Here is a 15,039-nt window from a genome sequence, read left to right as displayed (position 1 = left end):
CCCTTCAGGACTCTCTATTTCCAAATCTTAGTATCCTGCTGTCTGTCATTTGCACAGCAGTCATAAATGTCATTTAACCAAAAATCATCTCTTCCAGTTTCTAAGCACATTTCATGCTCTAACCTCCTTTGACTTTGATGTTCTTCAACACAATCATCCTATTGTCACTCAGGGACCATTGCATGGACAGTTCTCTCTCCTGGAAACAGTCGTCCCCAAGATAGATCCACAGTCCACTCCCTCAACTTCTCAATGTTTATTTAAATATCATTCTTACAGAAGCCTCCTTGACAACCGTAATTAACATTTAAACCCCATCCTGGCTTATTCCTCTTTCTATTTTCACATTTGTCAATAAATGTTGGCAATCATACTATACAGCAAAGAGGCTATATGTGAGAACACGTACGAATGACATGTCATTTGGACTGGAAACTAGACACGGGTAAAGATCTGAAGTATGAGCAGGAATTAGTCATCTGTTTGTGATATACTTTGGTTTTGAAAATAACAAATCATTTTCTTTATTTCTATGCTTATCATACATTGATTTTTGTTTATCCCATAGAGGTAACATTACAGAGCTAAAACAATGCTGGTTATAGTATACATAGATTAATATATAATTTATTGTTAGCATATCCTACAGTCAATTTTAAGTAGAATAATTGCACACATTCTCCAGGTTCTAAGTAAGGCATTTTTCACCTCTTTGTTCCTCAAACTGTAGATCATAGGATTTAGCATGGGTATTACTAAAGCATAAAATAAAGAAGCCATCTTATCAGCATCAAATGAATCACTGGATTTGGGCGTCACATACATAAAGAACAGAGTACCATAGAATATGACTATCACTGTCAGGTGAGACCCACAGGTGGAGAAAGACTTGCGCCTGCCTTCTGCAGAGTTCATCTTGAGGATGGCGACCAGGATCAAAGTATAGGACACAAGGACTATCAGAAGAGATGAAACCAAATTAAAAGCTGAAAAGATCAGAATTATCAACTTAATCTCCAGTGTATCTGAGCAGAGCAAAGAGATCAGTGGCTGAGTGTCGCAGTAGAAGTGCCTAATGACATTATAGTCACAAAATGATGAAGTAAAAATTTTTATGATGGTCAGCAAAGACAAAAAGACACTGTAGAGATAGGGGATTGCCACGAGTGCCTGACATAATCTTTGGGACATGATGACTGTGTAGAGCAGGGGGTTACAGATGGCCACATAGCGGTCATAGGCCATTGCAGACAGAATGAAAAGTTCACTGATGATAAACACACCGAAGACAGTCAGCTGGGCAGCACACCAGCTATAAGAGATTGCATGGTCATCTACAGCCAAGTCGACTAGCAATTTGGGTCCCACAGCTGTTGAATAACCAAGATCAGTGAAAGCCAGGTATCTAAGGAAAAAGTACATGGGTGTTTGCAGCCTGGAGTCTATCTTGGTGAGGATGATCAAGCCCAGATTACCCACCACTGAGACCATGTATACAATGAGGAAGAGTCCAAATAATGGATCCTGCAGCTCAGGGAGGTCCGTGATTCCTATTAGGATGAATTCATTCAACATTGTCAGATTGCGTTTGTGCATCCAGACCATTTGGGAAACATATACTGGAAATGAATATAAAAATAATTGTTAACTTTCATGAGATATATCTGAGATTATCATTGAAATAAGTGATTTAAGTCTTAACAACTTTTATTTATGGCTTGATGATTTAATTGGCGAGCCCAACACATGGCAGCTTATTCACTCTCTCTCTGAGCTCAGCTAAGCTGTTGACAGATTTCTTAGATATGACACCAAAAGCACAAACAGCAAAAGTGAACATAGATACACTGGACTTAATCAAAATTAAAACAAAACAAAACAAAGCTTTGTGCAGCAAAAGCGATTCTCAAAGAATTAAAAATGTGATTCACACAATAGAAAAAGATTGCAAATCATATATTTGATGAGGATCTAGTATACAGAGTATAGAAAGGACTTCTATAACTCAACAACAAAAAGACTTAACGACCCAAATTTGAAAACAGGCAAAGACCTTAAATAGAAATTTCTCACAGAAGATAGACAAATGGACAATAAGCACATGAAAAGATATTCAACACTATTAGTCATTAGGGAAATGCAAATCAAAGCCACAATGAGATATCACATCATGCTACCCCTCCCCACCATGGCTATTTAAAAAGAAAAATTAAAATTGCAAATGCTGACAAGGGTGTGGAGAGATCAGAACATTTATCCATCGTTTTGGGGGAATGTAAAATGGTGTAGCCACTGTGAAAATAATTTGGGAGTCACTCTATAAATTAACCATAGATTTGCCACTGTGACCCAGCAATTCCACTGCTAGATATGTGCCTCACAGTTCTGAAAACCACAGACGCTCCTACAAAATCATGCACATAAATTTCATCGCAACATTTTTCATAATAGTCAAATAGTCAAAAAAGTCAACATTTTTCATAATAGTCAAAAATAGTCAAAGTAGTCAAAAGTCATAATAGTCAATAGAAACCACATAGGTGTCCATCTAGTAATGAATAAGTGTGATATATCCATACAATGGGATATTAATAAACCATAAAAGGGAAGAGATACTGATACACTCTTCAACATCCATGAGCCTTTGAAGCACTGTGCTAAGTGAAGGAAGCCAAGTATAAAAAGCTACATATTGTACATATTGTACATATCCATCCCATGTAATACCCAGAACAGACAAATCCACAGAGACAGAAAGCAGGCTATTGTGGCTTGTTCAGGAACACTGAATTAATTATCAAGAGACAATACATTTGGGGACAAATTTCAGTGGATATAAAATTATATGTATTTTTATGTACAAATCTCAACTGGCTGAATAAATGAGGTTACAAAGTGTGTCCTTTTCTAAATCCATGCTAATAAGTACCAGTCTCCTTGTATATGAGAAAAGTTTTGAGATTTTTTTCTCACCATCCTTAGAGTTCTGTGTAAAGTGCTAAATGAAAAAAAAAATTCTACATATATTATTTTACATGATTAGTGAAGATGATCTAGTTCTGAACTTTTAAATCTTTTCTTTTTCTCTCAAGATTCTTGAAACATGTACAAAATACAACAGGCAAGGCTTAGCATTGGACCATCACTATAAAACTACGCTGAGGAGAGAGATTAGAGAGGTTAAATCATTTCCATCCCTGCCCCGTGCACCAAATACACATTCAACACTAAAATAAGTGACAGTAAATGTATTCTACAATGAGAGATCAAAAATATATATCTAAATCGATATATTTAAACACCAAAGTAATTTCTGAGAAGGAATAAAGGGAGTTTTACTAGGAGCTACTAAAAAAAGAATGGTAAAGACAATATAATTTTAGGCAAAATATACATTCCTCTTTTATAATTTTGCAAGGACTGTTTTTTGCTTAAATCTGTGTTTGTATAGATTTTAATCTTAGTTCCAATCTCCTTTAGATGTGCATTTTAGTCATTCAAGGGACAATATGATGGCATTTCACATACTTGCAGGTGGGAGAGAGGAGCAGTCCTCATACTCATCAGACATTATGGTGTGATGGAGTCACCATGTAGTGAAATAGATGCTTTCATATTTTACTTTGGTCTTCCCTCCAACACAAAAAAATGGTAACTTTCAAATGACATCGATCCTTTCAATAATATTGGTAAATTTGGGAAACACATGGCATATTTGAAGCAGAAAAATTTCAATGACTATAGATACATTAATATAAAATCCCTTTAATTTAGAGGCAGCTGAAAAACACTATGGAAATCTATTATTATTTAATATTAGAAATGCTGAAACAAACCCAGCTAACTAAAAATGACAATATCATATTTGACCTCTTAATTAAGGATCCAAGTGAAAGAAAATAATTATAAAAATCTCAAGGTCTTGTTAGTTTCTTAACAATACTAAGTCCCTTTTCAGAGATATTTCTTTACCAAAGAGTACAAACTTACCACATCAAAGTAAATGCCTAGCTTCCATCAAAAATCATAATAAAGATGTTTACAACATGGTACTGGCCCAGAGAAAAATATATGGGTTTCTTTGCTCCTTTGAGACTCTCCCAGGGGAGAAAAGATATAATTTGTTAATTACACCTGAAGCATTTTGTTTTAAACAAGGCCAATGGGATATCTGGAAATTATACAGACTATCTTTATATTCCTATACAAGCAAAGTTTTGTTAGATAACTTCCCACAGTTTCTCTTAGGTTAAGTCTTTTCTGCTGCAGCTCAGAGATCTGGAATCAAAACACTGTGTCTGTAAGACAGGTATTTTAGTTTCTCTTGCAGCCTTTCATTTTCTCCTCTTAATGCAATGGATTTGATGACTTTACGGCTGATGACATGATGGAGAAACTGTGAACAATTCTTGTATTGTTTCAAAAATTCACAAGGGGAAATAATACATAGGCGTAGCTGCTTTCCCCTTATTTGTGGTGTTTTAAACTTATTACTGAAGTGTAATATACATATTAACAAAAGCATACCTCATAAATAACTTTTAAAAATAGAAATACCATATGATCCAGCAATTCCACTCCTAGGTATATATCTGAAAAAATGAAAACACTAATTGGAAAAGATACATGCATTCTGATTTTCATAACAGTATTATGGAATAGCCAAGATGGAAGCAACTTGCATTTCCATCCACATATGAATGGATAAAAATGGGTATGTGTGTGTATATCTGTGTGTGTGTGTGTGTGTGCGCACACACACAGTGGAATAATACTTAGCCATTAAAAATGAAAATTTTCCATTTGCAACAAGTCCATGGATGGACTTGGGGGCTATTATGCTAAGTGAAATAAGTCAGACAGAGAAAGACAAATATTTTACAGTATCATTTATATGTAGAATCTAAAAAAAAAAAACTAGTGAATAAAACAGAAATGAAGCACTCACAGATAAAATACAAAACAAAAAACCCCCAAAAAACAGCTACTCCTACATCCCTTTTATCAACACCAATATTCGGTCTAGATTGGTTTAGTCTTAAATGTATTTCTGTTTGGGTGCATTACTTACATTGAAATTGCTGAGTCATGGGGTACTATTCAGAGCAGCAAATACTGCCAAATGTATTTCCAGAGTAGTTATATCAAAGTGCATCCTTACTAGCAGTGAAAATTGTTATGATCACTCAGCATCCTTGTCAAGATTTGATATTTTCCATTATTTTGTTTCTAGCCCTTCTGGATGAAGTGTACAGGTGTCACTGTGGTTTAAGTTTGCATATCCTATGCTGAATGAAATTAAAAACATGTTCACAAGTTTAATGGTCATTTAGATATTTTCTTTTGAGAAGTGCTTGTTCATGTCCTGTGTCATCTTTTTGTAGTATTTCATGTCAAGTATTTATTGATTTGTGAGAGTTTTTCTTATATTTTACATATGGGCACTCTGTGATATACACATGTTTGATTACGTACATCTAATAAAAATATCCTCTCCAAATGAGAGTTTCCCTTCCCACATTATTAATTTTGATGAATAGAATTTCTTAAAACAGTTCAATTAAATTTTTTAAAATTTTATATAGTTATTGCTTTGTGTGTTTTGTTTTAAAATTTGTACATATTCCAATATCACAAAGATTTCTCACTATGTTTTCCTCTAAAATGTTTATTGTTTACCTTTCACATTTAGATCTTTAATCTAGGTAGAACTGACTCTGTATAGGGTTTGGCTAGGTGCTCAGATTCTTTTATTTTTTTCTCAAAATAAATATTCAAATTACCTAATAGTATTTATTGGAAAGATCATTCCTTCTCTTTTGGAAAATAGTGATGCCTCTGTTTTAAGTCAGGTAACAATAGGTGTGTGGATCTGTCTCTGGAATCATTTCATTGCTCTGTCTGTCCTCAGGAAAATGTTTCTTTAATTATTAAAGCTTTATAACAGGCCATGGTATCTGGTCATGTAGCTTCAGCAAATTTATTCTCTTTCTTCAAGATTATCTTTGCTATTTTTGGTGTTTTGCCTTTCTGAATAAATTTTACAATAAGCTTCCGAGCTTCTAAAAGGAAGAAAAAAGAAGGGAAGGAGGGAAGGAAGGAAGGAAGGAAGGAAAAGAGGGAAAAAAGGAAAGGAAGGTGGGACAAGGGAGGGGGGAAGGATTTATGTTGGGATTATATTGAACCTATAAATCAATCTAAAGATAATAGACTTTGTTACAATAATAAGTCCTCCATTCCATGGACAAATGTGTTATCAGTTTTCATTGATTTATCTCTCTTAAATGCATTGTTAAATTTTTTATACCTACCATTGCTGAGGACTTAAATATTTTTTGTAAAATTCATTCCTAAATTAGGTTTCATCTTTTATGGTTTTGTTATTATTTTTATTTCCTGCAATTTTATTTTCTAATTTGTAGTTGGTAGGATATATAAAGTTGATTTTTCTAAATTTATTATGTATCCAGTAACTTTGCTAAATTCACTTACCATTTTAAATAAATTATGCATTGATTTTTCACTATATAGTTAATCATAACATATACCAAATTTAGAAAAACTGGCAGTATGTGATTTTCTGTTTTCATATCTCATTGTTTTCCTTTATCATCATAAACCAACTACTATGTTCAATACATACTAAATATTAATGGTGAGACTCAGTATCCTGATCCTGGGACCAATTTCAGGACACAATTTCAGGATCTGAGGGGTCTGCATGTACCCTGGTTACTCTGAGAAGGGCAGAGGGTGGGGGATTAGAATTTGTTGTCCATACTTGATCCTACTCTTGGCAAGGAGAGGCGAAAAGACCCAATGGCTTCATTAGTGTTTTAAACCTTCAGAGTAAAAGATGTCTTGTTGGAAGACAGGGTTGTCCCTGGGTGTGGATGAACAAATGTCCCCTGCAGTACTTGGTCCCCCAACCTTAGGTCACCCAGAAAAGATTATGGGTTTCCTAGGGGGGGGTCTCTGGACGTGCTTCCCTGGAGATCAAATTCAAATGATTAGAAGCAGGGCCCTCCTCTTCCACTGGCCAGGGCCAAGTCCTGGGATGTGAAACTGACATTGGCCAGTGGAAGGTTTTACTGCTTAAGTAACTACTTTGGTCACAGAATGGGGTGGGAGAATTTCTATGAGAAAATTCTTATTGTCCCTCAAGCTTAGCTTCTGGGAAGGATTCAATTGTTTCCACCTAGCATAGAGTAGACACTAGGATTGAATTGTTGCTAGGTCACGTGTGTTAAAGGAGGACCATTTTTTGGACTTAAATCTGGATTCAAATTTCACTACATAGCCTCATGACACAAGGTATAATCACTGTTTAATCTCTTACATGCCCTCTGTGAATATGTGCCTTGGGAGATGGTTGTGAGCTTCAAATGACATAAAGCATAGAAACTTCTGACATGTAGACATGCTTTAAAAAATTGTACATCTTATAATTATATTATTATAAAAATGGAACCAGGTGGACCATTTCAGGAACCAAGAGTATACAGAGATTCTTTTATTTTAAAATTAAAAAAAAGGAATTTTGTTATTGCATTAAATCTATAAGAAAATTTAGGGAGAACTGATTTCATTACATTTATTTTCTCCAGCCAATGGGCATGGTATATTGCTGCATTTTTGTCTTCTTTAATAACTCAATAATGTTTCCATAATTTCTAGCAATAATGTCACACAGATCATTCATTAGATTTTTCTTTGAGTATTTTTCAGATGTTTTTTTCTAGTGTGATGGATTGTTTAAAATTTCATTTTTTATCAGTTTCATTCCAGTATATAGAAACATAATGAACTTTTGGTATGCTGAACTTGTATCCACCAATTTTGCAGAATTCACCTTTTTATTTCTAATGTTTCAGCTTGAAAATTCGTTTGGATTTTTAATTAACACAATTATGCTACTTGAAAATAGTTACACTTTTATATTTGCTTCCCTGAGCATATGCATGTTTACATATCATAATTTAACAGAAATCTGAGGTGCCTGCAAATACAAAGGAGATAGAGTTAGAGCATCATGAAGGCCGATATTTTTGATGCATTTTTTCATTGCTGTATACATGCCCAGCACACAGAACAGTCATTGTCATCTTCCATGTGTCAGTATGCCAGTATGACGGGCACTAGTTTTTAAATATTGTGTGACACACACACACAAAATATTTTATTAAGAGACACAAGCATACCTTTGAAAACAAGATTATTTAATGGTAGATGCAGTAAAAAAGACTTACCTTCAATTGCAACATAAATATTTGGCAACGTGAGACCAGTGACCTGGACTTCAGTCTCTTGCCCTGAAAGTTGAGGACAAATCAAAGTTGACCACTACTTGAACATTTATAAGTTGAAAATGAGAAACATGTTTCTAGTTTGCATTCCTTTCACCCATTACTGCTTTCTCATAGTTCATCACATGTAATAAACAGTTGTCTACAGTCTAATTTGTTTTATATGCATTGTCTATTGAACTTTGTATAGGGAATTTGCACAGATTCTTCCACATCCTATGCAGGGCACCTTTGACCTCTCTGTTCCTCAAACTGTAGATCATAGGATTCAGCATGGGAATTACCAAAGTGAAAAACACAGAGGCTATTTTATCAGAATTGAAGGAGTGACTGGACTTAGGCTGCATGTACATGAAGCAGAGAGTCGCATATAACACAACTACCACTGTCAGGTGAGACCCGCAGGTGGAGAAGGCTTTGCGCCTGCCTTCTGCGGAGTTCATCCTGAGGATGGCCTTAAGGATCAGTATGTAGGACACAAGGACAATCAGAAGAGATGAAACCAAATCAAACACTGAACAGATCAGTATGAACAACTCAATTTCCCGGGTGCTTGAGCACAGCAAACTTAACAAGGGAAGACTCTCACAGTAGAAGTTACTAATGACATTATAGCCACAGAATGATGAAGTAAATATCTTTATGGTGGTTATCAGAGACATAGAGGCACTGTAAAGGTAGGGGACTCCTACCAGCACCCAGCACATGCTTTGGGACATAACTGCACTGTAGAGCAGAGGGTTACAGATGGCCACATAGCGGTCATAGGCCATTGCCGACAGGACGAAAAGCTCACTGATGATGAACAAGATGAAGAAAGCCAGCTGTGTGGCACACCGATTATAGGGGATTGTGTTTTGATCACTAATAAAATTTACCAACATTTTGGGCCCCACAGTTGTTGAATAACCAAAATCAATGAAAGCCAGGTGTCTGAGAAAGAAGTACATGGGTGTCTGCAGCCTGGAGTCCACCTTGGTGAGGATGACCACGCCCAAGTTGCCCACCACTGAGATCACGTAGATGACGAGGAAGAGCCCAAGTAATGGAGCCTGCAGCTCAGGGCGGTCTGTGATGCCCGTGAGAATGAATTCTTTCAGCACCGTGTGATTGTGTCTGTCCATCCAGGCCATGGAGGAAATTAACTGTGGGAAGAACCATCAGAAGAGACACTGGGTTTCAGAAGACATCATCTGTGAAGAGTTTAGTGTTCATAGTCATTCTGTATAAGATAGATCCCATTATTTTAGACGGAGTGATTTAAAACAAGACTCACCTCCCTCATTGAACCTGGAACCAAATTTAGAGACGGTTACAACCTAAGGTATATAGCATCCATCTTATTTTTGTGTGTCATGCACTGGTTCTGACCTCAAGGTACATACATTTTCTTTACAGCTCTGTCAACAACATATCCTCAGAAAGGTTTGATCAGAGTGGGAATTCTTACATTTTTTCAAAAAAAATTTGTTTCATTTAAAACACAAGATTGGTAACAATGTATCAATTTTAGAAAGAATTATAATGAAAAGTAATAACCCTCTGCTTCCAGACCTTGCAATTTAGCCCCAGTCTCCAAAAAAATGTTATTAAACTCATTTAATAGACTTTGATTTACTTCTCATTATAAGTCCACATAGACAAATGGTATTTTCATTGCACTATCCATTTGATGTTTTAAATTGTACTCTCATTCAACCATGCTTTCATGAGTTTTAAATATTGTTTAGTGATGTTTACACTGATAGAAAATAATGTAGCAAATTTTCAGTAGTCCCCAATATGCCCACTCTACTGCACATAAATAACTTTTATTTCTTCAAAAAATGTATATGTGAAACTTCAGCAAATGTGTGCCGATTTTTGAAGTTTCTGAGTTTTTCCTGTATTGCATACCAAGTAAACCCTGCATCTATAATTTATTCAATCTGGGAAAGAACAATGGATAAGTATGCCCACATTTGCTTTGACTTTAGCCCAATATCTCTGAAATGATGGATTTAATACTGTAGTTGTTATATTTTTCTAACACATTTTAAGACAAGTAAAAATTAAAACCATCTAGTAAACTACTATGGATATACTTATCCAACAGAAAGAAACATCTCTGTGAAGTAGAGGATGCTCCCTCAAATGCCTCAGGGGCTGGCAAAGGATATCACATTGCGTGAAGGATAAGGATGAAAAATAAAGACGGTCATTGGGAATAAGAGGAACTAGATATTGTGTGATTAATTTGAAATATTTGAATTTTGTTTAAATTTACACGGACAGGACAAGATTATACTGTGTAGCACAGGGAAATATATACAAGATCTTGTGGTAGCTTACAGTGAAAAAAAATGTGACAATGAATATATGTATGTTCATGTATAATGGAATTTGACACAACATTGTAAAATGACTATAACGCAATAAAAAATGTTAAAAAAAGAAATCATACTGTTTAAATAAAAACAACAAAATTAAGAATAAAAGAGGAATTTCGTAACTTTGATAAAATATGTATAAAAAATAAACTGAACTCCTTGTAAAAGGAGACAAATTAACACTGTATTGAGAAACATGACAGAAGAAATGAATTCAAGATTAATTTGGAAGATTAAGTCTGCCTCAGACAAGTTACTTTCACAGACACAAAAAGGAAAAATAAACATTCACTAGCAGCAACCAAACAAGGAAAATGGCCAAGTCAATGCCTTTAGCTACAAAAAATTATACCCAAAGAAAGCAAGTTTCCACCACGGCTTGTTCAGTGTGGCAAACCTCTTCATCCAGACATTTGCCGTATTTTACAAAACCTTGGAGTTCTTCTGAAACTGAGCTGAGTTGATGTTTTTATCTGATCCTCCCCTCAACATCCCCACCCAAACACTAACTGGAAAGAAGTACGGAGATTGAGCAACAAGGCTGACTCTCCTGATGGAAGCACACAGTTCAGAGTTGCACCAGGACTTGGCGGATGGATCTGGAGGCCACAGATGTCCTCTTACGCAAACGCAAACACCCAATCTCAACTAAGCTTTCTAGAAATCTTTGCAAATAGCCTCAACTGAGATACATGGTTGGTCAAACTGAGAATACTGTATTCCCATGCAAAGGAAGGAGAGAAAGAACCAGAAAGGATAAAAGAAAGAAGAATCTTGAACAGCTCTGAAGTACGTCAGGCTCGCCAATCTTTCAATTAGTATCCTCAAAAATATGTACATATATTATTTTAAAACTTTTTAAAAAAGACAAACACCCATACTTCTCTCAACCAACCCAGCTCATAAGGCTACAAGTCCTTCCTTATATATGTTTTCACCCCCTATTGTGTAAAAGACTTTGCATTTTCTCGATGAAGGACCACTAACTACAATTAGGTGGTGTTAGTGAAGGATGTAAAATCGATATAAATCTTTTCTAATTACAACTTTGGAATTTGACCAACTGTGCTGCTTAGCAAGTCCTGGTTAGAAAACACCAAATTTTTGTAACTTAAGCTGCTCAGTGTTATACTCAGTGTCATCCCCTAAACTGCTATTACGTGGCTTGTCATAATCCTTGAAGATTTTTTAAAGCTAGATTCTCAAATGCGTGGGTGAAATTCTAAGAGCTGAGTAACAGTTGGTGTTCCATCTGTGCCACATAACGGACCTTTGGAGAGACATGGGAAGGGCTCCCGCTCTCTTCTTCCCATCCTTCAAAACACATTTTTTTCCTGCTCACTTGTGATATGTACAATTTGTAATTCAAAAAAGAGATCAAGAAGAAAATGTCCCTTCATGCATCTAAGTACATTATGAGCAAGAAAAGGCAGTATCGTGAGCTAGATTATAAAGTGTCTAAGGAGTGGTGAGTTCACCAACACTAAGAGTGCAATGCATGCATCAGATTAATGATTCTTCCAAAGACTGATCTCCCTTGACCATTTAATGCCATTGATTTTAGACTCAGTTTTGCCCCCACTGTCAGTATATAGGCTATACTCCCAAACCTTTAGCCTTACTATTCATATAAAAATAAATTTATGTAAAGATAGTAGGGCAAAGACATCTCTCATGGTGGTGTGGTGGAGATATTAGTCCTAGTCAAAAATCTATTTTGTATTATTTTTGGCTTTGTCATCAACTTACAGTTACAAATATCACTGTAGCAGACACATCTGTCTCCCATCCCTTGTCATTTTGAGTCACCCGTGACTTGGCTTGCAGCCATGCTAGATTATTTTCTGGCATGCTGGTAGCATCCCATGTCAAGGGGTTGACCTCTTTTGCTGAAGGCAAGGTATCTTGAGATCTTGCTCAGGCCACAGGCTAGGCAGTTTGGGAAGTGCCTGAGATTTAATGTGTTGAGGAGCAATACCCAACCAATAAGGGACAGGAATCAATGGATAAATATCCAAGCCTTTCTAATCTTCTTCTGGGTAATTCCTAAAAGAGTTCTGAGGAACACTGCAACATATTAAGTGATTGAAACTTAGTTGTGTACAGCAGTAATTTATTCTTTACTGCACACTTTATTATCCTTTCAGTCTCACACTCCCTGTTTCTCTCATTTTTGCTTCCTAGAATCATCTATCAAATTAACATAATATGCTCAACTCCTGAACTCAGAATCTTCTCTTGGGGAAACCTGCAGTCTGACAATTATAGGGTATTAGAAAAAACAAAACAAAACAAAACAAAAAACCCATAAATATCTAGAACACAAATGAAACTCTATGGATGCATGACAATAAGAGATAATGATAACATCCTATTACTGAATAACTGAAAGCCTGCTTGGAAACTATAATATCTGAGGCATTGACTCTTAGACACAAAAACTCTGACCTGATGATCAGCATCTTTGCTTAGACAACGTTCAAGAGTTTTCAGGAAGTGACTACTCCCCCTTCAGAACGTCTATGATCTAGAATTGCAGTATAAATATAGAAGTAATAACACATAGAAATGAGGTCCCTTATTATCTTCAAAGAACACCAATAATAGTGGTCAAGAAGCCACAGTTATGAAAAGAGTTTATTAATATTCATGGTACAGAGTACTGAGACTGGCATTGGTGACTAAAACTCATATCTATAATTTAAAATTGAAGACCAGGGTCAAGAACTGTCACTGGAGCTAATCTAGTAATTAGGATAATCAGTGCCATCCACTCACTTAAAACAAGGAGTGCCTTCTTGTTCCCCAATGTGATTGTTAGTCTGACTGCAGTCAGAAGAATTTATGTGTCTGTCCCCTTTGAGATACTCCCCTGGGAACTTGATGCAATTCCTTGGCTATTTTCAAAGCATCTAAGAATGGAAATGATGCCACTGGTCTTTGTTAATTATTCAAGGTATTTTTGATTTCCCTACAAGAGAAACATCTTTTATATACAATTCACCTGCTTTCTTTTTGTTATTATTTTTACTGCTCTCACTCAAATACCTGGATTTAAGTTTATTAATTGTTGAATATATGCATTCATCACCCATAAATTACCTAAACATTCAGTGTTTTCCACAAAAGCTTCTTCCCAAGTTTTTGTCGGAGGATAAAGACAAAACTCTTTAAACATGTCCTGTAGTGTTTTGAAAGACTCAGAAGGAATGAAAATTATGAATATGCATGTAAGTCTTATTTCATTCTTAATTAAAAGGACTAAATTGAGTTACTGATACCCTCCTTCCTTATCCCATAACTGTCATCAGTCCTGACTTCCTGTCACCACTTCAGTTCCCATCCCCCACACAGCTACCTCCTCTACAAAGGTTGATGTATGTCCTTAAAAAAGAATACAGACTTATAAAGTAAATATAATGTATATTTTCATGTACACTCATGATGTTTTATAACTCACTTTGATAGCTGAAGTTTCCCACTCAACTCTGTTTTTGAAACACATTATTTTTACTATGTACACACCAGTACTTTGTTGTCTTCTTTTTCATAAAATTACTATAATCTGGACTATCATCTGGATCGCCCCCCATTCAATATATGTTTGTTCCCATAGTAATAGGCATTCAGTTAGTTACTAACTCTTGACTTCTACATGTATCACCATAATTAACAAGTTTGTGTGTGTGGTCCCCACTGATTCATGAGTTAACATTTGTGTGATCTATCTCCTTGAGTGGGTCCCTGATATGAGAAAAAATAAGTGACATTAATTTATTTAAGTAAATATGGATATATTTAATATTTCTTTTATCAATATATAAATTCTATCATCTAGCCCCAGGATGTTCATACTCTGGACATCCAACTTATGAATATGTACTATTTTTACATATGACAAGGGATTGCAATAAATAATTAAATCAGACTTAACTTTATAGAGCTAAAATTGTTTTACTTGTCTTAGTACAATATTTCTTAAAAATAATCCAAATATTTTTCTGAACTTGAAATGGAATGATGTACTACAGTGCAATCCATGTCAATGAGAAAGTTTAGAGATAACAGAGACAGATAAGCATATAATTTTATTATAGTTTTAATATTCAAATGTCTATAAAAGTGATAAGATTTACAATTTTGGATAATGCTGATGGAATAGTGATTGAAGTGACCCCAGAAACTGACACACATACCCTGTAGCAGAGGTGGGCTGGATAATTATGAAATCTTTTTGTTTTTCTTTTGACTCCTTCCACCTATATCGCCAGTTTTCAATTCAGTCTACTTCTTTTTTGAACAATTTCTTTGAATGGACTTTTTCATTTCCATAGAGTTGCCTTGTAAAATATCCCTTTGGAAAG

The 15,039-nt window shown here is 35.4% G+C and overlaps 3 protein-coding genes across 3 annotated transcripts in view; 1 reads left to right on the top strand and 2 right to left on the bottom strand.

The window, feature by feature from the left end:
• LOC140698879 (olfactory receptor 5J2-like) overlaps nucleotides 1-15,039 on the top strand; it is an 88,736-nt gene that overhangs the window by 47,389 nt on the left and 26,308 nt on the right. The gene's annotated exons all lie outside the window — the stretch shown is intronic.
• LOC102525971 (olfactory receptor 8K3-like) lies at nucleotides 634-1,605 on the bottom strand. Its single transcript, XM_006214142.3, has one exon. The coding sequence runs from the start codon at nucleotides 1,603-1,605 to the stop codon at nucleotides 634-636; it is 972 nt and encodes a 323-aa protein (XP_006214204.2).
• LOC102525727 (olfactory receptor 8K3-like) lies at nucleotides 8,456-9,439 on the bottom strand. Its single transcript, XM_006214141.3, has one exon. It carries the CDS (start codon nucleotides 9,437-9,439, stop codon nucleotides 8,456-8,458), a length of 984 nt encoding a protein of 327 aa, XP_006214203.2.

Source organism: Vicugna pacos, chromosome 10, assembly GCF_048564905.1.
Source record: "Vicugna pacos chromosome 10, VicPac4, whole genome shotgun sequence".
Lineage (NCBI taxonomy): Eukaryota > Metazoa > Chordata > Mammalia > Artiodactyla > Camelidae > Vicugna > Vicugna pacos.
The sequence above is the reverse complement of the archived record's forward strand: the minus strand, read 5'-3'. Positions and strand labels throughout refer to the sequence as shown.

Bases quoted from the DNA above. Each gene is read 5' to 3' on its own strand.
- LOC102525971 (XM_006214142.3), bottom strand. From the start codon at position 1,605: ATGGTCTGGATGCACAAACGCAATCTGACAATGTTGAATGAATTCATC.
- LOC102525727 (XM_006214141.3), bottom strand. From the start codon at position 9,439: ATGGCCTGGATGGACAGACACAATCACACGGTGCTGAAAGAATTCATT.